The following is a 24,211-nucleotide window of genomic DNA, read 5'->3' as shown; positions in this document are numbered from 1 at the left end:
TGCTGCCACCATGACCAGAGCTCACACAGTGATGGATGATTTAAAGCCTTAGCGGCCTCCATGAGAACAGATTAAAACACAGTCTAATTTGGTGTATTGTGCATAAATACATCTGAGTCGTGTTATGAAGCTGACATGTCCTGGTGTGTTTTTGTTTGGTTTTTATAGCAGCAGCATGATTTTTTTTTTTTATTATTACTGGGACTGAAAGCTGCACTTCATACCAAACATACCAAATTACACTGGAGACACTCAGGGTTTAAAGAAAGCACCAATATCTTTATTAAGCTAGCACAAACGAAGCCCACAGATAAAAGATTTGGGATCATTAAAAGTCACGTTTCAAAAGCACTGTGAGCCAGATTATGAAATCACCTGCAGGTAACGGTGAGTAAAGGGTAGACATGTGCTAAAATCTTCTGCACTAAAATGAAATCGTTATGTTCCCCGCCCTGCACAGATACTGTTTTCATCTTATCGGGTGTTTTCTCAACAATGTGGGTTATAGTGGCAGCGTGGAAGTGGAGCGTGCAGCCGTTTAGTTTCACATGAAATGGTGTTGGTGTGTAGTTTTGCACCGTCACCTGTCTTTATTAGAGTTAGAAAACTAAAGAGATGCCTTCTGTTGCACTCATACATTCAGCTGTTTAAAGGTGGTTATTGTAGTTTATACCTGCAGCACTGAGTGTAGCACAGCCTGTGTTCTCCTGACGTTCTGGTTTGTGATTCTTCACATGAAGAACCAGTTTAAAAACTTTCAGTTTGACTTTACAGTGTTGAGCTCTGTTAAAAGCTTTGACGGACTGAATTCGGAGGCACAGTCACCTCGATGGTCTCGGGGTCTTTGAGCCATGCTAGTTCTTCCTCCCTTCATGTTTTTGTCTGGAAATGAAGAACATGAGGGTACTTTGAGTTTCTCTGAAGAGTTTGAGTCGATGGTGTGAGATGAATTTGCAGCTTGAGCTTCCTTAGAGTGGTTGGAGTTTTCTCTCCTGATGGTTTTGATGCACTCAGCGTTTTAAATGAATGCAGCTGCAACATCAGTGTAAATGTCGGCGTCATAAACTCTCTTTCTGTGCGTCTCTCTCCATCCAATCCCATAAGCCCCGACGGGTGAGCTGGCACCCATGCAGCTGAGCGCAGCTCGACTCGTCAGACTTGGAGTGGTGTCCACAAAGAGTCAGCACTCCTCTCTGTAACGGCTGCAGCCCAACAATCGCACTGATGGTCCGCCTGACCACTTCCTGTAGATACATAAAATGATTTCAAAGAGTCGATCTGCCTCCTTTCCACTCCGCAGCCTCGACACAGGCTTTTTAAGAATCTTTAACTTAAAACATGAGACAGTTTGTCATGATGTAGCGTCTGTTTGTGGAAGTGTGCAGTAGCTGCAGTCTTTATTTGAAAGGATCTGAATGATACACAAACTCTCTCTCTTTCCCACACAATCAGGAGTTCAGCACATCTCTGACCTCTGAAGGTTCTCATCTATATCAGTTTGATGTCATCATGTATCTTAGCAACCACCTAGCAATGGGCTGAAATGGCCTGTTTTTAGCATAAATGGACCTTTATGAAAGAATTATTTGAATCATTTTAATTTCATGACAGTAATGTCACATCTATATCAGCAAACACTGACATATGATGATGTCATCACGTTGCCTAGCAACCACGTAGCAACATGTTCAAACAACCCATTTGTAAATCTCATCTACCACACTTTTTTTCTCCTCATTGTGGTTCATTATATCAATTTTCCAAAAGCTCGAACAGACCAAACAACACTGCAATACAGTTAGCTTGAACTGGGTTAAGAGAATTATTAGCCACACCCAATAGATTCTGCTCAGTTTTAACTGTTTTCTGTAGCCGAGTCAATCGCTTGATTTTTCTTCCTCCCTTTACATCAACCAATAAAGTTGGCAGTAACGTCACAAAGGCCCGATGAATTTCCAGTTCACTCAAAATTTCAGCGGTGACCAGGTTAGCATGCTAGCACACTGCTAATTAGCATGTCATTACATAATGAGCTACACCGAAGACAATTCTGAACCTCGATTCATCGTTACATCAACGCATTAACCGTTAAACAGACAGCTAAATCTTAACACATGTGAGCGTGACTTCTGAAGTGTCTGGAGGAAGTGACACTGTGTTCTGGATGAAATGGACCTCGATGTTTAATTTATCTGCGCATCTTCGCTTTCACTTTAACTGCCTCATGTGGCAGAAAGCTCGCCGGCTGGCTGTCTTAAAGAAGCTTTGCAGCAGCAGCGAGCTGAGGCGCATGAACAGAGCCAAGCACAGCTAAGAAAGGATTAGTGCAGCTGATATCGATCAATTTAAAAGAAAAAAGAAAAGCCCCGATCGTCTCTGAACACTTCCAGTAAATGTGAGTAGAGGAAGGAAGGAAATGGATTTGTTTTTATTCTGAATCAACAAATTAAGGGACGTTTCAGGCGTTTCCAAAAATGAGCAGATCCTGGAAACTTTAATTTTAATTATAAAATATGAGGACTGTGCAGACTAAGTGAAGTAGAGGTCAGCGTTAGACGTACATGTAAGCAGTGTGGCCACCATGCCCTCAGCAGCCGCCCCCAACTCCTCCATACTGTAAACAAATGCAGCAACTCCTGCATAAAAAACCCTACAAACAAACAAATGTGGCCAACGCAGCAGGCAATTATGCTTTCACCAGCACGCATTTGGCCAGACAATTAGTGGTTGGTAAATGTTGAGTTTCAGCAGACAGGAGGTCGTCCGGTTCAGTATTTGGGGCACGTAAGCGCCAGTTTGGCTTCCAGTTTGTTGACTGAATCTGCATGATTTAGCTTATGCTGCCTCTTGGAGAGGAAACATGGCCCCGATTTGTTTTTGCCTCTTTGTGCATCGAGACAGCTGATGCCCCGCATGTCTGCCCGTCGTCACGTCTGTCCATCTATGCTGCAGAGACTAGAAAAAAAAGAAAGATGCTGTGTTTGAGCTTGCAGATCGTTCAGAGTGTGCTTTAAGATTTGATTTTAAGATTTGACTTATTTGATTTGATGGTGAACAGATTCCACGGATCCTGAAACAAAGGCTGCATTTTCATCACGCTTGTTATTCTGTGCCTGCAGGCTGAGACTCCTCTCTCCCTGCAGACTGGCAGGAATCACTCCTCCAGAGTCTTCCTGAGGGCTCAGGTAGCACGGGAAAACTCACGCAGGGAGGACGGATGAAATGGTGTTGGTGTGTGTGTTTGCTTTTCAACATGAGCGCACACACACATTTTTCAAAGCACCCAGAGGCTTGCGTGTGTGCACACATGTGCTGTGATGGTTGGTTTTGTTGTTCTGAGCCTTTGAAGGCTCCCCGTTTCCCTCTCGGTGGATTCAGCTGCAGGCGAGTCGTCTCAGGTAACGATTGCAGCTTCACTTGAAGACCAAACTGAAATATGATGCTTTTAAACTGTAAAGAGGTCCTAATAAGCTGTTTCTGTCATATATGTTCTGCTCTACTGATGGATGTTCACATTAAACACTCAGAGTTTCTAAATAATGAGGTCAGTGTATGTTTACGTAATCCCCGTGAGCTAAAAGCTGCTCTAAATCACAGACTGTATATAAAAGATGGACAAATCCACCGTGACATCAGAGTGCTGTTTTAAACACTGGTGATTTAGCTGCCAACATGTTGTTCTTTTTCTTTTTTCTTTTTTTTTGAGCTTGAAGGGACCTTATTTGGATGACGGGCGGAGTGTTAAGTTATGAGCTTAGATAGCTTTGTTAATTCCATGCTAACTGGGGCACAGTGGTATTAAAATCCTAGAATTTTAGAATTTCAGTCAGCAGAACTTAGATTTCTGAGACTGTCTGCATTAAAACTGCCCCTGAAGGCACCACGAGCGCTCAAAGGTCCACTTTAGCTACTCCAGTTAGCTGACGTGAAGGCTAGCAAACAGCTAGCAGGTACGGCCTGTTGTCAAAGTGGCCACGCCCCCAATTTTATGCCTTATAAATATACTCACTTGAGAGAAGAAAATAGTTTTTGCATCAGCCTGTAAACATATTTGGTTTTTGCTATAACATCAGACATTTTAATATGGAAGTCTATGAAGACTGACTGCTGCAGCCTCTGGTGGACATGAGAGGAACTGCAGCTTTTGATACTTAAGCTTTGCATGATCAATAAAAGCACATAGCTGGAAATGAGTAGAATAGCTCCACTTTAAAGATCATAAGCATAATGTAAACATTGCATACACACAGTAATCAGTCTTCCACAGCTGGTATGTATATTAGGGGGGTTGATAGTTGTGGATCGTTTCCATATCGTTAAATGTGACAGAAAAAACAAGCAGAAGCAGTGACAGCTGGCTCGTGCAGAGTGTCACCAACAGTTTATTTTTCTTTAACAAAGACTTCAGAGTTGAGTCAAATGAGATTTTTCTGCATTTAAACTGGTTTAAATAACATAAAATTTTCAGCTAGAGAGCGTGAAGATCTCACCGGAGCTGAACAATGAAGCTGCAACAGACAGCTGCGACCAGCTGTCGGTCTACAATATTAGGCTAAAATGTATCCAGGTGTACCATAATCAGGTAACATTATGTTATAAAGATGTCTTCTCACACAGCGTTCCCTGAGATTTTCTGCTGCACTGTTTGTTATTCTGAGAATTTCCATCAGAGTGTGTTCAGGGGGAGTCTGTGTCTTTCAGCCTCTCCCTCCTCTCCATTAGTCTGTCACATCCTGGTATTAAACGGGGATTTGGATGGCAGGAGCGTGTCTGCAGCACAGGATTTGGCTGTACATGCCCGGTCCCAGCAGGGGTGAGCGCTTCGGCTCTGAGCCCCAGAGGACGGGAGACTGAGAGGAGCTTTATTCTCCGGACTGCTGCTGCCTGAGAGCTGACAGGAGGGATTTATGTGGACAGTGAAGCAGAACATCTTCTCAGTCTGGCTGCTCTCAGAGACTATAAAGTCTGGAAAGTGAAGCTGACGCAGCAGTGCCTTAAACCTGCACTCTTTCTAGTGGCCAGCAGGGGGCGACTCCTCTGATGCTCAGTGCTCGCTCGTTCTGGTTTCATGAAACAGACTCCTGATGGAATCGTCTTCAGTAAATCCAGGTATGGTTGGGATCAGGCCTACTTTGTGATTGACAAGTCGCGAGATGCTAACCAAAACTTCGCTATTTAGCTGCTAAACATTCTGTGTCCACGGCTTATTAACGGTTAACAGCCGTAAACTGTTTCACTCTGCTGTTTGCTGAGGAATCAGTGCACGGTGGCCTCATCCGAGGACACAAGAACAAATTTCCTGCTGCCCAAAACAAGGTGAAAGATGCTAAAATGCAGCCGGTGCTCCTTCCATATTATTACACAGTAAGTTCATAACAGACCGAGGAGCTCAGGATGTACAGTCCAGTTCAGCGCTGACTGCTTGGGAGTGGCAGCAGCTGTAATGAGCTTACATAAGGTCACTTATCTGTTTTTCTCTATCTGGGAGCATAATTATCAAAATGAATATAATTTTGAACATTAATCAGACTTAAAAGTAGTGATTAAGACCATAAAATCACCAGTAGAGTATTTACTGAGGTCACAGATCGAGTGATCAGCGGTTTTCTCACAGACTTCTGAAGAGTCGCCTCCTTCTGGTTGTCAAATTTAAGCCACTTTCTCACCTCCTCAAAAACAATTTAACAGATTTAAATGAAACTAACCACACTGTGCTGTGTGTATATGAAGCAGTGTGTTTTTAAAAGTGTCCGTGTGACTGCAGGGAATGAAAAATGCAACAAATCTGAAAAAGTTAAACATAACCAGGGGCTCATTTGGGCAGTAAAAGGAAGCGCTTCCAGAATGAGATGTTCCCAAACCCCTAAAACTCAAACTAAAGCAAGTAAAGCTGCAGCTGAAACAGAAAGTAGACTACATACTCACCAGATTCAGCACAAATGTTAAACACACCTTTTCTTCTTTGGATGGAAGAGGTTATCAAACCTTTTATTATGCAGTAATTTTGCATTACACTGACATTTCATCTTCTTTTATCAGCAGGAAAGACATAAAATACACGTGTCATACCCGTTCATTGTATTACACTGCTGTATACGAGCAGTCACAAATGGACCTTGACTGCTGCATATTTCAAATATAACTGCTTTCTCGCAGTTTTTATTATGAGCCAGGAGTTCTTGAAATTCGCTTTCGACTCCAGTTAAAGTGAAAAACTGAGAAATGCCGCTGTGCTTTGTTGTCCTTCACCGCAGTCATATCTCTGTTTTTCATAAAGAAAAGGACCTGCAGTCTTAACCTGCAGTCCACCTACCTCCCTCTGTTGTTTATTTCAGATATCACCTCCCTGCTTGTACTCGATATGGTGAACCCTCCCTCCACTCTCACCTTCACCTTGTCTTCCAGCCTCTGCCGCTCTGTATTCTGTACGCTTGTTTGCTCCCAGCGGCCCAGTTTTGTTTCTGTGTGGTTTGCAGTCGAGCAGAGAAGAGAACAGTTTGTCTGCCTGATGAGAGGGATAACTTCCCTCTCCTGCTTTTATCCATAATGCTGCTGCCAGACCAACGTTTTGATGTCAGTGCCAATACCACATGGAAGTGACCAATGAGTGGTTCTGGAAGAAGTAGGCTCTGCCAGAAAACCACCAAAAACCCCACAGGTGTTAGGCATTAGCTGCGATGTTGATGGTTTGATGCACTGCACTGGGTATATGTCCCCACTGAGCAAAAAAAATGTGCACTGGTTTCATGGTTTAGGCAAAAGTTTAGTCTCAAGTGTAACGTTAACTTAAAAGAGCGAGGTCAACGATAACCCAGATTTGGGAAAAGTAATGCCCAGAGATCGTGTCTGAGTCTGTCACCAGTCCTATTCTAATCAGGTTCAAGTCAATAATCAAATGCAGTCAAGTTTTTATTCATGAAAATCTTCTTCCAGTCACCAGTGAAACATCTGAGTCATCAAAGTCAATGTTGTGTCCATGTTGGCCGAATTATTTCACAGTCAAAAACGTCATGTATCATAGTTCAAGTAACAGATCTGTGATTTTGTGACCCAAGCTTTCAAAGTGTAAACACAAATTAATTCATTAAATGGTCAAAAGCAGGAAGAGGCACTAACTTCCCAAAGTTAGGTAGGATCCCAAGATCCTTGACAAATTATCTAATCTTATATTAAGTCTACCAAAGTCTTGGCTTTTGTCATGAAAATCAACCAAAGTCTGACTTAAAGAAGTCCAGATGCTTTTCTTTCCAAGGTCCTTCGACATCAACCAAAGTCATTCCTCAATATTGTAAAGCCATAGTCAAGTTGTTATTGTAGCAAAACAATCGGCAAAGTCAAAGTCACCAATGTTTATCAAGTTTTGTAGACGTCAGAAATCTAACACAGTCAACAAAGTTGGCTGAGATATAAAATTCAACAGATGACGGTTCTAAGTTGCCAGAATAACGTAGGAGTTCATAAAGTCAGGTTCAAGTAACTTCTGTAGGTCTGAGTCACCAGAGTCAAAGCCACCAGTACCAACGGGATTAACCCAGCATCCTTGCTACCATGTTGGCACGGTTACCAAATTGTTAATATAATTTTAAGTCACAAAGTAAACTCAAGGTAGGTTTGTATGTCAGAGTGTTTGAAGTCTTTCATAGATGCCAAGTATGTTTAATAGTTGCCAAAACAAAACTTTCCTAAAAAATTGGAAATATCTACGTAAGTAACAAGTTAGTAGTTAACAAAGTCGTTACTGCCACTAAAACCCAAGTCAAGGGCAAGTCACTAAGGAGTCACCAAAATAAAGTCTGTGCCTGCCAAGGTTAAGTCATCAAAGTCGCATTTGAAAGTCGTGTCAGACAGGATAACGGCAAAAGTCTGTTTCAAGTCGTTAATCTGTAGTTTGGGTCAAGTTACGTCCAAATGACCAAAACCATGTTCATGTTCCTGAGATCGTGTTCAGGTCACCAAAGTTCTTAATGTCATCTTTTAGTCACTTAGATTTTTGACTTCATTGGAGTAACGAAGGAATTATCAAAGATATTCCCAAAAGTCAGATATGAATTCCCAAAGTCACTGAGGTCCTGTACAAACTAAGGCCTGAAGAGCTTCCAAATCTGAAGTTTAGCTTTATTTAATTTGCAGTTCAAACGACCCGAGGTGAACGTTTAAAATAGAAATGTAAAATACAGGAAATGCTTGTTTTGCTCCAGGTTGTAGCTTGTTTGGTTCTGAGTTTCTAGTTTTGTCTTCATTTCAGTCATATTTAGTTATTTATTTTATCTTTTTGGGCAATAATTAAGCTAATTGTACTGTGTGCAGTCATTGGTGCCAAGAACTAAACACTGCAGATGTTTTCCAGATGGTTTTCTCCATCACCCAAAGCGTCTCCGATGACATGAGACTGTTTCTAACCAGTCCACAGCTGTAGTACCTGTGGAAGGCTGTGCTGTTTCCATTCATTTAGCCTAAAATAAAGACACACCAGCAGACAAATGTTTGGATTTAAGCAATACGAGCCGTTTAAAGCTGGATACTCTGATGCTCGAAGTGTTTGTGATCAAGTTGTAAACACGGTTACACAAACGGCCTCAGAAACAGAGAGGAGCAGAAAATCGCTGGAAAAAACAAAGAGCGAGCCAGGAGACAAACATGAGTGATAGCAGTGAGGCCTGCAGTTTGCTGAGTTAAGCACTCTGCCTTATTGGAGTGTTTGTGTGTGTGTGCAAATGTGTGTGTTTTAGGGGAGGGAGGGTGGCAGCCAATGCGACTCCACAGGGGCATTGTGGGTAGTTGCCTCACAGCTTTTCTTCCTCTGCCTGGATACAAGCAGTGCAGCACTTCCCTCTGTCTTTTCCCTTCCTTTCACCGCGTATGTCAAGCTGCTCATGCTCTCCAGCGTCCGCTCCGTTGGCTATATCTGATTATTTCATCTGAGAACACTAAAGTGCATTTTTGGAACAGCTTCATCTGCTGTGTAAGACATCTCTGTGGCTGATTGTCTTTATATTCAGTTTCTTCTGCTGCGTTTGGATAGAAAACCAGCCAGTTTTGTGTTTATATAGGCAGTTTTTTGTTGCAGAGTAATGGATTCTCACTTTCACTGCGCTAACTCACCTGCAACCAGGTACAAGAGATCCTGCAAAATGAAGCCTCGATTAACTTTACAATCTGCTGATTTGAATAGAAACACATCTACGTGGTTGTTTTTTATTTTATCAAAGATGCAAAATAATCTGAGACCAGCTTGGTTTGGGCAGTTTGTTAATAGTCACAGAAAACCTGACAAACTAGTCAGATTAAGGACACCTTGGAGTTTCCAACTATAATCAAAGTTGGAAAGTTGATGAGCTGGCACATCCAGTAACTAAAAACTAGTCTGTTTGCGATTACCCAGCAAGTCTCTGTGATAGTCACCAAGTCTCCAGCTTTGTTTTGTTTCGACCTTCAAATATCCAGTTTCAGTGTCATGAATAAGAATCATCATCCGTCCATCCAGCAGATCATCAAAAATGGTCTTCCTCTCCAGAACAGTCTCTTCTGGAGGGTCACCGAGGTATTCCTGACCCAGCCGAAGAAAGGCCGTCCAGGCCATAGACAAGGGAAACTCATTTCCACTTTACCAAAGTAAAATAAAAAACATTAAGAGGTAAAAAATGGATGAATAACATTAGAAAAAACAACTGACGATGGACTTAGAGACGGTATAGTCGTCCAGTCGCCCAGCTTTACTAACTCTGTTTGCATTCATGTCTAAACTAAATCGTGATTATATTTCTTTCAGTCTTCCATCTCAATATGAACTCCAACCTTTACAACAAATACAGTAATTAATAGTTTACCTTTAAAGTGAACTTTCTCACTTCTTGTCTTATTTCCATCCATTTGCTAGAATAACTGTGGGCAGGAACTATTGCTGTAGTTTAATATGTATGCTGTCTTGAACTCAGCTGAGAAATGTTGACTCACTAAAAATGTTGTAAACGCTGATGTCAGCATCAGCAAACATCTGCACCACTTGGCTCGCCGGACTTCCGTCCTGTCCACGATGGTGAGGTCATGATCAGCAGTCGCTCGAGGTAAATATTAATACCTCACATTAGGATTCATTGACAGCTGGATTCGTCGTGATTTAGAAACATTTTCTGCTTCATACAAGCGTGAAAATGTTTTGGCACTGCTCGTGAGTCTGCATCGATCAGCTGCACAGTAGCTCAGTTGATGCTTAATTAGTTTTTGTGCTTTTGTTCGGCTGTGAAAAACAAGGCAGGAAACAGCTGGGTGGAAGACCTGCTCGTGTTTTCGTCTTCCTGTTCGCTGTGCAGAGGAAGACGTCTTGGTCTGCAGCTCCTCACAGTCGGGGATTAGCTTTCCCCGACTGTTTGCTTCCAATAAATCAGCCCCTGACGCTCGATGCCTCACGGATATTTGAGCGTGATAGCGGCTCCTTTGTTACAGAAGCCTCTGTAGTCTTTAATCTTTTAAGTTCTAGACACTGAGATGACTTTTGTGAGCACATTCAGAGGCTCTTTGACATACTGGGAACCAACAAGGAACCAGAAACAGAGCGAGGACTGATGATATCCTTTTAAATATTCTTTCCTTCACGCTTCACACATCCTTCTCAGACCATCTGGGTGCTGGCGGGGCACAGCTAACCCTGCTGCCGCTCTCTCCTTATGCCTGACAACAGTACACAGCCATTAAAGTCTCAGCCGTGAGCTGACATCAGAGACAAATACTCTGCAGAGCTGCACAGCATTTAAGCAAACTGCAGCACGGCCGTGCATGCTCAGCCACAGCTGTCGGGTTACCATCATAATTTTACAGTTGCTGTTAATTCATCTGTTAGGACCATTTCTGCCTGGAGTCCCCCACACTCTGTGGTTGTCCCTGTAAAAAGTTTGACTAATTGTTCCCTGTGAATGGGAATTTTATGTGTCATTCAGTCTGAGTTGTGCATTCTTTAACTTTTTATTTACAATGAAGTCAATGCGATATTTGTGCACTTTACCATCTGTCACACTATAACTTTTTTTTTTTTTAAAGCTCTCTTGGATCTTTAGGAGTTCCAGTTCACTTTTTGTCTGAGGATTTTGCATCTATAGCAAAAATGCCAGAAGCTGCAGTTCCTCTAGTGGCCACTAAAGGCTATCTTCAAAAGTGAGTCAGTGCTTTTGAAAAAAGAGCGGCAAACAGATTAGCTTAAGCTAAACACTTATAGCTTCATATTAGCCTTTACATTACATTTGAATAGTGTCCTTTATATCCTGTTTTAAACGTCATTGTGTTGTAAAATACAGAATAACTAGAAATAATTTTACAGTAACTGCATAAAAAATAAATTTATTTTTATGCCATTTGAATGAATGTGGTAAACTCTGGCTTCAGTCGTCTGTCTGTATTTAGAGCAAACTCTGGGTCAGTTTTCCTCCACCGTGTGTGGTCAGTGGGTCCCTCAGCTGTCAGCGTGTCACTTCCTCCGCTGCAGCAGCGATGACAAGTGACGCTCACGCTCTGTCCAGTAGGCCTGTTTCTCGACATAAAGCAGACGGAAGTGTGAGCAGGACTGCGAGTGCTCTGACTCAGGGCTTCAGTGAACTGCAGCCATCATTCAGTGCCGTTCATTCGCTTTAGCATCGCCAGAATCTGATCCCAAAACTGTTGTTTTGGTTGTTTCACCAGCCAAATGGACTTTACTTAACAAAATGTTAAGTACTACCTAATATTAGCTAACGTTACATAAAATACCAACTAGCTGGCTAACCTTAGCTTGCTATTTTACTAATGCTACATCTGTCTAAATGCTACGTAAAGCTACATCTGTGGATCTATTTTTGTCCTAATGTGGCGGTTGTGTTACAGTCGGTGTTGTGGTGGTCAGTTTGTGATGCCATTTCTAAGCTAATGTTAGCCAATGTTGCTCACTGTTGCTGTTGAGAGAACGTAAGCGTCACATGGTTTGGATCACCAGGGAAAATTCTACCTGAACTCTTCACATTTTGACTAAACAGGCATTTTGTCAAACGTGCTCACTTACTGTCCTAGGAAAAAAAGAAAAAGATAGCTGCTGATCTCACGTCTGTGCAGAAACCAGTTATAAGTTTTCAGTTTAAATGACGGTTGTCAGTATTTCTCTGCAAAAGCAGCAGGTTCATTAGCAAACTAGTTATGTGTAAAGAAATGACTCGAATCACCAGAATCTGTTCATTAAGGAGATTTATTTAAAGATGATTCTGTGTAACAATTTATTTTCCCCATAATCCCCGAGCTGCTGTCACTTTGGCAAACTTACCAAACTCTAGTCACAGTTTTGAAAATTGTAAAACTTTTCTTGCGGAATTTTTCTAAATTTTATTGGTTTTAAATGATACTCAGTATTACTTTCCCCTTAAATTTCCTGGGCCTGATTCTGAGCGCTCTAACAGAAAATTATTCTGGTCAGTAATGAGATTAATTTATTTAACTAATTTACTCTGGAGAGGTGAAATGCGGGTTTAACGTTCAAACCAAGCTGCTTCGTTTCTCTGTCCGTGTCATTTAAGGTGGCTCGGTCTTCTCTGCTTGTTGGCACACTAACTCCCACTCTGCAGAGAAGGATTATGCTTATATTTTTTCACTTTGGCAAAGCGTGGGGCTGGAGAAATACTATTATGTAAAATATGAAGCTTACTCTGCACTCTGGTACAGTTTGTGCCTGATTTCCTGACACTGCATGATGAGGTATCTGCAGCATTTTAAAGGTCACTCCAGGCATTTTTCTACATCTCTGCTCGCTGGGTGTTTTACTTCACTGGCAAGTAGGATATCATGAATTTCTTCAACTTTAACTCTCATTCCAGAAATTCTGTTCTTCTAGATGAAAAACAAGGACATCCTGGATGGTTTTTAGGACGGTGCAGCTGGATGTGCGGGTGTTGGATATCAGGCAGAGACGACTAAAATAGACCGAAAGTATTGACTCTAAAATCTGATAGCATTAGCTGCTCTGCAGGGATGAGAACAAAGAGGCTTTATTTGAGCTTTTGCAGAGACAGAAGGATGATGGATGCCGTTAATGAAGTGAAATAAAGTTTCCCAGTAATGCATCGCTAACTTTAACCCTCAAAAAGTGTTCAGAACAACATTAAAGAGAAACTAATATGACAGGATCTCTGTAAGAAAAAGTTCATTTAGCTTTTGTGACTAAATGTTATGGAAATCTGGCTGTAGCTAAAATTAGGTTTTGGACATTAGCATTAGCATTTTAGTCGCTGCCATGTTGGTTTTTTGGAGGCGGGTGTAACCATGGAGACAGCTTAACAGTCAGTTTTTCTCATGAAGGTTTCTGAGTTTGATTTTCTAAATATTAGCAAAAGTTGCTTCAGTTCTTCCTTTTATTATGATGTTTAGCAGGAATGCAGCGCCAAGCTTCAGGTTTTGGCCTCGTGATGATTTTCAGCGAGGTTGAGATAAAGTTATTAGAAAAAGGAGGAAGGGGTGGAGTTATCAGCAAAAGCTAGCAGGCTTGGTTAGCAAGCTGCATGTGTAACCTGTTTGGGATCAGTCTGCAGGCCGATGGTGGTGATGTGATGTTTTTAAGAAATGGTTTAGTCTCCGATCTCCTCCAAACAAATATTCTGTTGTAAAGTAAGCTTCAGCTTAGCATTGGTCGCTCAGTGGATCTTGTTTTGTTGTTGTTTATTCACTGTTTATTTACATAATTAAAAGTAATGATGATAATTACTTTAGTAACTGTTTCACTCGACGTCCTGAACTCAGGCTGGTGTTTTACTGTATGCAGGTACTTTAGAAAATGTGGTGTAATACTGTAGCATAACATTTACATTTATTGTATTCATAGACTTTACTGCTTTACAGCAGTTTTAATAGTATTATGATGCACAGGCTGTAAGCTTTACAGTAAAATACTGTTATTTTCTCAACATAGTTATTATGAATACATGCTTAGTATGTATTGACACGTGCTGTTATAGGGTTTTCAATAAAAACTCAATGTGTAAATAATAAAAACAAAATTTGAAGCACATTTCTATTAATCAACTGTACAGAATTAAATATTAATATTATGTGAGTGTGTTGTAGGTGATTTTCTTCATAAATACATACGTTTGTTGTTCGTTTGGAAATAAGGGTTGAAATCCATCTTTTTTCTAAATTTCCTGTTAGAATAATTTAAAGCAGCATCTTCACTTGGCTTCATGTCCTTAAGTTAAACTTTATTGTGCCGTGCACTCACACCTTCGCTGAGAGATGGTTTCTCTCATACATGAAGAGAGTTGCTTTCTACCAAACCCCACCTTTATAATTTAACAGTGTTTATAGACTTCCAGTTTTCCACTCGGCAGCACACCGGCTGCTGGGATTTGATTACAGGACCATCACTGAAGCTGCTTTGGGTGGAAAAACATCCAAATGAGTGTTTTTCAGGACCAGCTGAATATTTTCATCACGGTGGCATTTTCCACATAATTTTCCCCAACATTATACAAACGCTACTAACTTTACCCTCTGAATCCCTCCTGCTCGGCTCCTTTAATAACCTCCCGTTTTACAGTAAAACACCTCCCGCCTGAGCCCTAATTTCTCTTATTTCTCTCCGTTCTGCACCTACACCTCTTCACACCCACGTAAGCACTCAGATATCATGGGAACAGTCGTCACAGCTAACTGCAGCTTCTGCTGAAATCTTTTCATCTGCTGGAAAAATCATAACTGTACTCTCAGTGTCTCAGTAAAAAGCTCAAATATAAATGTAAATTATAGAAAAGGTGAAGGACCAGCAGCAGCCGCTGTCACAGATGTATGTAGCAGTGAGGCTATAGATATCCACCGCAGGCCAAAAATAACCCAACAGGACGGCACCTGTAATTGAAAACGGATGAGGTGGAACGGAGCAGAAAAGGGTTTTTTCGTGTTATCTTCTTCTGTGTCTGTCCTTTTTCCTCCTCTCAGAGAGGAGGAGGGACAAAGACAGAGGAGGAGGCAGACAAAGGCAGGATGTGAAAACGACATCTTAAAAGCTGAAAACGCTTTTAGATGTCATAAAGTTTTTTTGTTTTTCCTTGATAATTTTACTGAAAAATACTCAAATTACTTCCTGTAACATTACTGTGTTAAATCTGACGTGGCTGAAGGAGCTGAGGTAGAATAAGGGTGAGGAGGTGAGGGTCGATGGAGGGGTCGGAGGGAAGCTCTTTTATTTTGCCTCATTCCAGCACAGTGTTGGTTATTCTTACACATGTGGTGTTATAAGCACTAGCATCTTCCAGTAGCTGAATCTAATCTGGAGGTTACTAATAAAATGCATTCTTACCAATTTCCTGCTAGCAGCATGTGGAGCTGTACTCCAAGGCCACTGATATGCATTAGCCTAGCGTGTTGTGGTGTGTTGGCTGCGTTCTTGTATTTTTATGTACTGACTAAATCGATGCCAAGCTCCAAGTTTTTATAGGCCATAAATCTCTTTGTAAAGTTGGGTTGTTGTAACTTTAAACTGTGGGTTTGGTTTTTTTTGTTTTTTTTGATGAAATTACACCATTTGCATGAAAACACTTTGTCCATTTTCACGTCGTCACTGTGCTCGTTTTTGACAAACACAGTGACGTCCTCGGATAACATTTGCTTTGAAAACTGGTGTTTTTAATCACAGCGCGCTGGAAGCTCCAAACTCGGCGGTTGAGTCACGTTATCTGTAACGTCGGTGATTTTTCTTTTTAAAGAACGTGTTCATCACGAGGCTGACGGAGACTTTAAAGTGCAGTTATTGGATTAACTAATGGAGTTCTCTGATAACTGCATGTTCCAGTAATGTTTGAGTCACTTAGTTGGTGGACGTCTGTCTGTTGGTTAGCGTGATGCCATATTTGATTATCAGCTCAGAGATGGTGACGTTAATACGTTTCTTTATGGGTGGTTTGCAGTAAAGCTTTTATAACACTGTTAAATGTTCCAGACCCCTGAACTTTTCTCACAATAAGCTCATATAATCGAGCTCTGGACTTCAACAATACCTTGACAAAAGAAACCATGTATTCAAATGTAAAGTGCACGCAGGGCCAGTATCTGTGAGCGATGATGGATTCGTCACATTATCCTGATATGAGACCCTCTCATCAGTGAACCTGTGTGTTGTGTTGTGTGCTGCACTGCGTATTAAGGTGCAGGAGGTGCGTATTCTCACCTCTGTTCTCACCTGGACATATGAAGCCGAGCAGAGCGGTAAACAGTGCACAGCTCCAATAAAACCCTCCGAACAGGTCTGACGTGACAGGCAACATCAGACCGCAGGAGGCTGCCACACTTCAGTTTATTTCTGTCAGACTCCCGCTGACAAACCGAAGGTGCAAAACCAGGTTATAACAGTCTGCTGTGTTAATGAGACGTACTGGAAGCATCTGCAATAATAGAAGTTATCATATTATATTATGCATGGAAAATTACCAGATATTAAGACTAAAATAGCAAAAAGCATACAGAGGAACAACGAGGACATGCAGCAATATTGTACTAGTATAATTTTATATATTTAAATTTTTGAGGTAGTTCAGTCATGTTTTCTGATTTATGTAAAATCCCACTCTAGGGGAAAAGGTCTCGCTCTATGTCGGGTGGAGTTGCTTCAGTGGAAGCAGGCGGTGCAGAACGTCGGTCCATTAATCTAATTATCAGCGTGGAATCACAGATTGGAGGGATTAGCAGACAGGAGCTCTCTGTTAAAGCAGCTGATGTGAAGACGTCTGGTAATCCCACTCATCCGGCGGCTCGTTACTTTTATAAGTTGGCGTTTCGCTTCCAGTCCGCAGAAATAATCCTCGTGTTTTTACGAGTGAGATGAGGTTGTCAGTGGTACAAATCAGCCGTGAAACCCGGTGCCTTGCTCACAGGCACTTTGGCTGATTCTGTTTGAAGGGCAAATGCTGTGTCACCCCTCTGCTCTTTAATGTAGCTCCATCTCCAGCCTTTTATTTGATGCTGTAATGGCTCCAGTTTCCCCCTCAGGGATTAATAACCGCTCTATTCAGCGAATCACCATCGATCGGATCTGAGAGGGCTGGAGGTCGAGAGAGGAAGATGGGGGGGAGTGAGAGAAATACGACATGTAGAGGTTAAATGTTCCATTTTACTGTAATACTAACATCACAAAAGACTGTCTGGATGCAGTAAATGAGAAAGCTCAGCTCTAAATCCTTTAATACCCACAGGCAGCCGAACCCACAGGGGAAACGGGCATTTACTGGGAACTATATTCAGGATGATGAATCCCTGTTTCACTCAGTGAGCCCTCTGGTAGTCAAACTGTAGTAACCTACCAAAAGTATTTGATTCAGTCCACTAAACGATTGTATACCTACCTTTCTGATGTAATTCTGACTGTAGGTTTCCAAATACTGCAGGTGTTCCTCAGGGCTCTGTTCTCGGTCCTCTTTTATTCAATATTAAGCACAAACAATGTAAACAAAACATAACGTTGCTCAAATCTCACTCCAAATGTGTAAAATAGTGTTCAGTTGATAATCAAACATGCTGTGTTGATTTGAAGTTTTTGTGTGTTAGCGCTTGTGTTTATGTGCTTTTCATCTTTGTGAGCTTCTTGGATGTTTGTGCGTTGATCTTTCTTTTATAAGGTTGTGGTTTTGGCTTTAATCTCAGTTTAGATGCTTTTACATCTCCGGTTTTCTTTTATTGTTTTTTTTAAATGGCGTTAAAGACTATTAAAATTAGCCTGTGTGCCTAAATGTGAAAACCTTTACATGATAGCCCAGCCGCAAATGTAAAATCCTGTGCACTGTCCCACTTTTAAAGTAAGCCACCTTAAATGCTGCTGAAATTATATCGATCCATACAATCAGCAAAAATAAATACAATGTTCCAAAAGCTGCAGTTCCTTTATATCCACAAGAGGCGAATGCAAAAAAACATCAGTCCAGCAGACACAAAACTGTACAGCAGAAATAAATGTTTACATGGTAAAAGGAGCAGCTTGCTTTTCTTAGTTTCCTTTTTAACCAAATGCTTAAAGTTTGAAGTAATAGTGCTCTAGTAGCTGTAGCTCTCTGATACACCTCACTGTGGTTAACTGGAGTCCCTGAACTGGACCTGTGAACAGTGTTTGTGCTTTTAATGCACAAACACCAACCAAGAAGTCTGTGCTTTAGTTTTGGTGAGGTAAGTTAAAGGATTTGGACGTTACACCAGGACAGCTCATCACTTGCTAACCAAGCTAACTAGCTAGCTGTAGTTGACAGCTTAGTAGTGCAGCCTAAAGAACCAACATGTTACCACCCAAAACCTGAACTCTAAGGCTCCAATGAGCTTGTGATGGCCATCTTTTATATACAGTCTGGAGCTGCAGGGTTTCTGCTGCCCTACTTCTCTCTGTGCTCTGACCCTGCAGCCACGCTGAGAAGATGATGAGCACATGTTGGAGTTTAAGCAGCAGTGCGAGCATCATCAAAGACGTTTTTTTTTTTAAAGATCTGGTAGATGTCTGAGGCCTGCGGCACAGCGATAAGGAAGGCTCGGTATCATCACGCTCGGCTGCTGTCAGTTTGGGTCGGCCTGGTTTTGATTTGCTTTGTTGGTTTTTCCTGCTGTTTCCTTTTTCTCGTCTCTGTCTGCTCGACTACAGCGAATATAAAACACACTGAAGCCGCTTCCATTACAGCTGCCAGCGTATAGTGCGGCGTCTCGCTCCGATTTCACGCCTTTCATACATATAGAAATGTGTCACCGTGACTCAATCACACGCAACACGAGATAAGCTGGGAACGCACACACACACACACACACGCATGCACACGTTGTGTTGCATGTTAGAGCAGGCAGCAGCACTAATGATGTGTGCAGATCACGGGCCAATCAGGTCGCAGCTCTGTCACATTTATTCTCACACACTGCATTATGTCATAAAACTCAGTGGATCAATAACAGACTGATTGTTTTTAATCAGACGTGTCTCTAAAATCACATTATTTCTTTTCTATCTCCATTTTTATTAGTTCAGTTGATTAGACTGTATCCTGCACGCTGTAAAAAGCTTCATCTGGTCCAAATTACAGCACCAATGAGTTGATGGGACCTATAAGATGAGACCACATTACCCCAGATTTGGTAAAAACGTTGTTTTCTCTTTGAAAACTATAATAATGATGTTAGTCGGTCTCACGGGCCTCGGCAGTCGTGCCACTGATCATAACCTGGATAATATGAAGCATTAAGAACATATTTTTATCACTTATTAGACCAAATCCTCGGTGAAATGAAGCTCTTGTCCTGACAGTAACAGGTCAGTGCAATCGCATCAGCGCAGCTGGAAACACGTCTGGGAACCAAACAGCAGAACGATTGTGAGAGTGAACGAAGGAACTATTTTCAGCCTCTGGACAAACCCTCCGAACACAAGAAAGTATGCACTGCTTTCTCTCTGCTGGTTCCTCAGCTGAAGGTCCTGTGATGAACTCTGACACATGCCATGATGCTTTAGATTCTGCAACTTCAATGTTTTTAAGCCCCAAAAATTTCAAGGAAAATTATTGAAAAAGCACCAAACTCCAACTCGCCCTCGTTCACTTCAAAGGCCTGAAATGTGGAAAACATCCAGAGTGAATGCAAACTTTGCACGACTTCATCAGATGTGCTAAATCTGCTGTACAGAAACATCACCGAACATCTTCCCAACTTTCTGTTTCCGCTCCTCTAACCGGTCGCAGCGGATGACCCCGCTCCCCGAGACGGATTCTGCCGGGAGTTTTTCCTTCCCACTGTTGCCAAGCGCTTGCTCATAGAGGGTCGTCTGACAGTTTGGGTTTTACGTTACAGCATAAAGCACATTGTTGTGGTTTGGCTCTATATAAATGAACTGTCAGTCGACTGCATAGCAGCACATTTAACTGCTGAATGTCTTGTGTAAAGCAATATGTAAGAACTCGGAGAACGTTTCAGATTCATACACAGAGCTGAATTTTCCTGCCACAACTGGAATATGAAGACCTGAAAACTCCCGCTGTCTGTCAGCGAGCGGCCGACTCGGCCCAGATGTCGGAAAAATATCAGACGTCTGTGTTAATGATGCTTTTATATGACGCGAATGGGACTCGAGTAGTTTTCTGCCTTTTTTTTTCTTTCTTTTTTTAACCATTTACGATAAATTATGTCACATTAGGTGACGTTAAAGTTGATGGGAAGTTTGTCGTCAGAGGCTCAGCACCTCCTGATGTATCTGTTGTACACGTGAGGACGAGCTGCGGCATTTCCTGACTGGCTTCAGATGGCTTTTCTGTGACGTCACTGCAGCTACGTTTCCATGTTCTTTCTGTGCTAACTTTTATTTTAAATTCCTCCCACCATCCAAATATTAGCTGGCGTTAGCATGCACGGATGTTAATAGATTGGCGACACATCCCAGGTATGCCATACACTGTAGGCTAAGATAGCTAATAGCTGTTGCTCCCCCTTTCTGTCAAAGATGCCTCATTTTAAATAACTCTACAGTGAGCAACTTTTTATGAAGAGGAAATTTACCTGGAGGCCAAAACAGGGTCTGAATCAGGCTGTAAACATGTTTATTTCTGCTTCAAACATGGCGGTGTACGGGGAGTGACTCGCTGCTGGAGCCTCTAGTGGGAGTTAGAGGAACTGCAGTTTTTAGTACTTTTTCTTTTCCCCTGCATTTTGCAGCTCTTCAGGTTCCTGCTTGGTATCAAAAAGTCAACACCACCTCGCAGAGGTCCAAGAAACATCTGAAGAGTTGTCCAGGAAGAACTATGTAGTCTATACATAACTGCATAACTGTAACACTACAGGTAATAGCTAGGTCGCTAATGCATCGTGGCCGTGTTTTCTCTTTAACAGCGGCTCGCTCGTGTCGGGGTTTGACCTGCTGCCATGAATGCTAAATAGGACAGTGACAGTCGGGCGGAGCGGTGGCTTCAATATTTGATTATGAGAGGACTGAAGAGGCTGCGAGGACTTCCTTTACTCCATTAACTATTGTGGAAGGAAGAACTAGAGCAGCTGTCAGTTTAATGACCAGCTGAGCCTGCTGTCAGTCTGTGCTGTGTACAGCTGTCCTGCTGCTGTGGTCAGTAACACTGAGCAGGAATAGAGTACACGATGCAGACAAGCTGCAGTTACAGACGTGGAGGCAGCAAACGCACTGTCCTCTGTGAGGAACCGAGATCTGCCTGCAGGGAAACGGCATGCTGGGACCCCGTGTGGCGCCCTGGCGTGGAGCGCAGCCACGCCGTCTGATGACAGCTTCTGGTCCACAATAAGATAAAAATACTTATTTTTCCATTAGAAGATGATGATGATGATGATGCTGCGGGGCAGCGCTGAAGGGTGTAATCGGTATTGGCGCAGGGAAAACAAAGCTGGACTCCTCCTCCTCCCGTCCCTCTCTCCTCGTATCTGTGTCTGCAGACGTGACGTCCCAGCAGGCCGAGCGCCGTCTGACTCATTCTTTGTGTGCCGGCTAAAAACATCTCGACACACTTTCTGGTTTTCCTGGTCACCAGCTCTGCTCCACTGTACTCTGCCCTGTGGAGGGAATAACGGGGCTTTCCTTCCTCTGCTGATGCTGATTTCTTTGTTTAATGTTTCTAACTGAGCGGCAGGCGGAGCAGCAAACATACGTCTGTAACAGTCATCAGGCTGTGAGTGTGTCCGTGTCACCTTCAAGGCTGTGAATGTCAAACAGCAGGCTGATGACGAACGATGGGTCTGATCACAGGCAGTCGTCTGATTGGTCGCACTTTCCCTCTGTAGAAACACGACACCACACTGATTAGTATGTTAGTCGGGGTTCACCTGCCTGTAAAGCAACGTGACGCAGCTGTTGACAAATAAAACTGGGTCCTGGACACAGACTGTATATAAAAGATGGACACGGGCAGCGGGTTTGGAGTAAATTTCCCCAAAATGTTGATTTTAACTAATTAAAATGTAAATGTTTCATGTCAATTTGTTACATAATAAAAATGTAAATAGCTACACTGAGTGAAGTTGACTTTGCAGAGAGGCATTTTTTGAAAAATGTATTGATAGCAATGTTGAATATTATTACACAGGAAAAAACAACTACATGTAAAACTACACCGTGACGCCTCCGCCTTTGTAAATAGAGGGACAGTAACTGCGTGTAAAACCTGCAGACAGTCAGATTAACAGTATTTCGTCTCTATCTGCTATTCTGCAATTCCTCTCATGTAAACAATAACGTGGCCACAGCGTGACGTGGAAAAAGGCGCATACCTTTGACGTTGCGTGACGAACTCTGTATTCCTCGTCCACACATAAACGCAAAAAAGGAGTTTTAAAAAAATCTTCGTTTCGAAACGCCGTTTACGTGGACGAATTTTTAGTTAATTTTATTACTACCTGCAGATTACTTGTATTTGCTTAATTTTTTACTAAATGTTTGAGGTGTGCAATAAACCGCAATGGAGCAAAATATGGGCGTGTGTGGTTGGAGGATGTGTTAGTGTGTGCGGGGGGGGCGAACGTTTTTTTTTTTGGGGGGGGGGGTTTGTAAAACAAAGGGGAGCCCAGCTAAAAAAGTTTGGGAACCACTGACTTAACTGGTATATATTCAGTTTAAAACAAAAATATTTATTTGAATAAATAAACCTTTAATTTTATATATTTTTGTTGCTTTTTTACTCAAAATCTGAATTTCATGTTTGAGGGTGAAGAAAAAGTAGTTCTGGAGCTGTGCTGATGTATGCAGACGACTACACACAGTTGTTTCTGCAGATGCATGTAGTCGTCTCCAACAGGCTCACTTCATGTTTGCAGCGTTGAATTTTGTCTCATAATCGCATGAAAACATTTGTTTAGTCAAACAACACATCTACAAGAAGGTTTCCCTGTTTCAGACTCTGCAGCTCGAGAGAGAAAGTTCGCTGTTCAGTTTAATGAATGTCATCAAAAATCCAGCTGTTTCTTCATTTCTTTAAAAAGTCTTAATCTGCTGAACTTTATCGACATCAGTGCCAAACGTGTGCTGCTGCTGTCCAGCTGTAGTTCTAGTCGCTCTGGTTTAGCTTCATTAAACCGTGTGATGGTTGGGACGTTATAATCAGGTTCAGCTTATTTTAAGTGCCACAGTAAGAAGTTAAGGTTTTGAGAAGAAGCGGGCTAATACAGGCCTGCAGTGCGTCTCTTGTGGTGGATGAAGAGGCAGAACAAAAGCCGATTTAAGACAGATATTGTAATTTTCGAGCAGTTCCTCCCACTCAGCAGGCCCCACTGCTGCTAAATGATCCACCCACATTAACTCTGGGAGTCGGTGCAGCTTATTTCCAGATTTCCTTTAGGAGCGAGCCAGCGTTGCTGCTGCTGCTGCAGCATTATTTCTGGAGAGCACAATATTGCTTCTTGGCTGCTCGACAAAGGAAAGTCAGAGTGAAACGAGTCGCTGTGATGACTGCTCCTCTCAGCGTAGCAGACTCTTCCTTTTACTGTCGCTGCAGGTCATTCAGGACGACTTAAAGATTTTTACAACCGTAATTTTCTCTGACTAAATCCTGGATGTTTAGTCTGAATCGCTCCACTGAGAATCAAACCCACAACCTTGGCAAGAAAGCTGTTTTTTCCTGTCTTATTACGGGTACAAAGTTAATCTACAGTCAGTTAATTCCACTGAAACGACTGCAGATGGCCGCCTCTGTTTTGGCCTCTTACTCTGTTACTGACAGGAAGTCGATTAGATGCTTTATTTAAAATGTTTCTAAAGATTGTAAAAGTCGTGGATGAACCAACAGAAGAATCAAACTGTGACTCAGTTTCTAATGAACAAGTCTTTTTGTTGGGATTTTAAAGCATATTGCTTTCATGACATTTCAAGTCTCAGCATTATTATTAGGTAGCAAACTGAAAACGTATGTTCACGAGTAGCATTGCTCCATTGGAGAGGAGTCGGAAGGCTGGAACCAACAATTATCTTGACCATCACGACATCTAACATGTTTGAAACTGTTAACCGCTCTGATTTCCTTCAGCCTGTTTCAGCTGCTGCTGCCTCTGCAGCCTGCTTTGCAACCCACCGCCCACCAAACTTAAACATGAAGCACTGCAGATAAAGACAACAAGCTGCTTTTGGATAAAGTGTTCAAACTGATTATTCAGTGCATCAAATATCAGAATGTGTTACAAAAAATATTTTATTCTGTCTCCAAAACTGGAAATTATTCAATACAATCTAATACCGGTGGATTTTCAGTAC

At 42.0% G+C, this 24,211-nt stretch overlaps 1 protein-coding gene and 1 long non-coding RNA gene across 12 annotated transcripts in view; one reads left to right on the top strand and one right to left on the bottom strand.

Moving 5' to 3' along the window:
* dbn1 (drebrin 1) overlaps window positions 1-24,211 on the top strand; it is a 116,291-nt gene that overhangs the window by 32,117 nt on the left and 59,963 nt on the right. The window contains exon 1 of one of the 11 annotated variants that reach the window (XM_080307356.1): window positions 4,879-5,109. The exons of the other annotated variants lie outside the window; for them this stretch is intronic. Coding sequence (XP_080163482.1) covers window positions 5,069-5,109 — 41 coding nt within the window. The 5' untranslated portion in view covers window positions 4,879-5,068. Of the gene's footprint in view, window positions 1-4,878; window positions 5,110-24,211 lie in introns of those variants that run through there. 11 annotated transcript variants of the gene reach the window in all.
* LOC145431493 (uncharacterized) lies at window positions 2,172-6,604 on the bottom strand. Its single transcript, XR_013911815.1, has 2 exons — window positions 6,388-6,604; window positions 2,172-2,955 (listed from the first exon to the last, which is right to left on the bottom strand). It is a non-coding gene; the product is annotated as an uncharacterized LOC145431493 (long non-coding RNA).

The sequence above is a fragment of the Astatotilapia calliptera genome, chromosome 10, assembly GCF_964374335.1.
Source record: "Astatotilapia calliptera chromosome 10, fAstCal68.1, whole genome shotgun sequence".
NCBI lineage: Eukaryota > Metazoa > Chordata > Actinopteri > Cichliformes > Cichlidae > Astatotilapia > Astatotilapia calliptera.
Note: the sequence above shows the minus strand (reverse complement) of the source record. Positions and strands in the feature narration are given on the sequence as shown.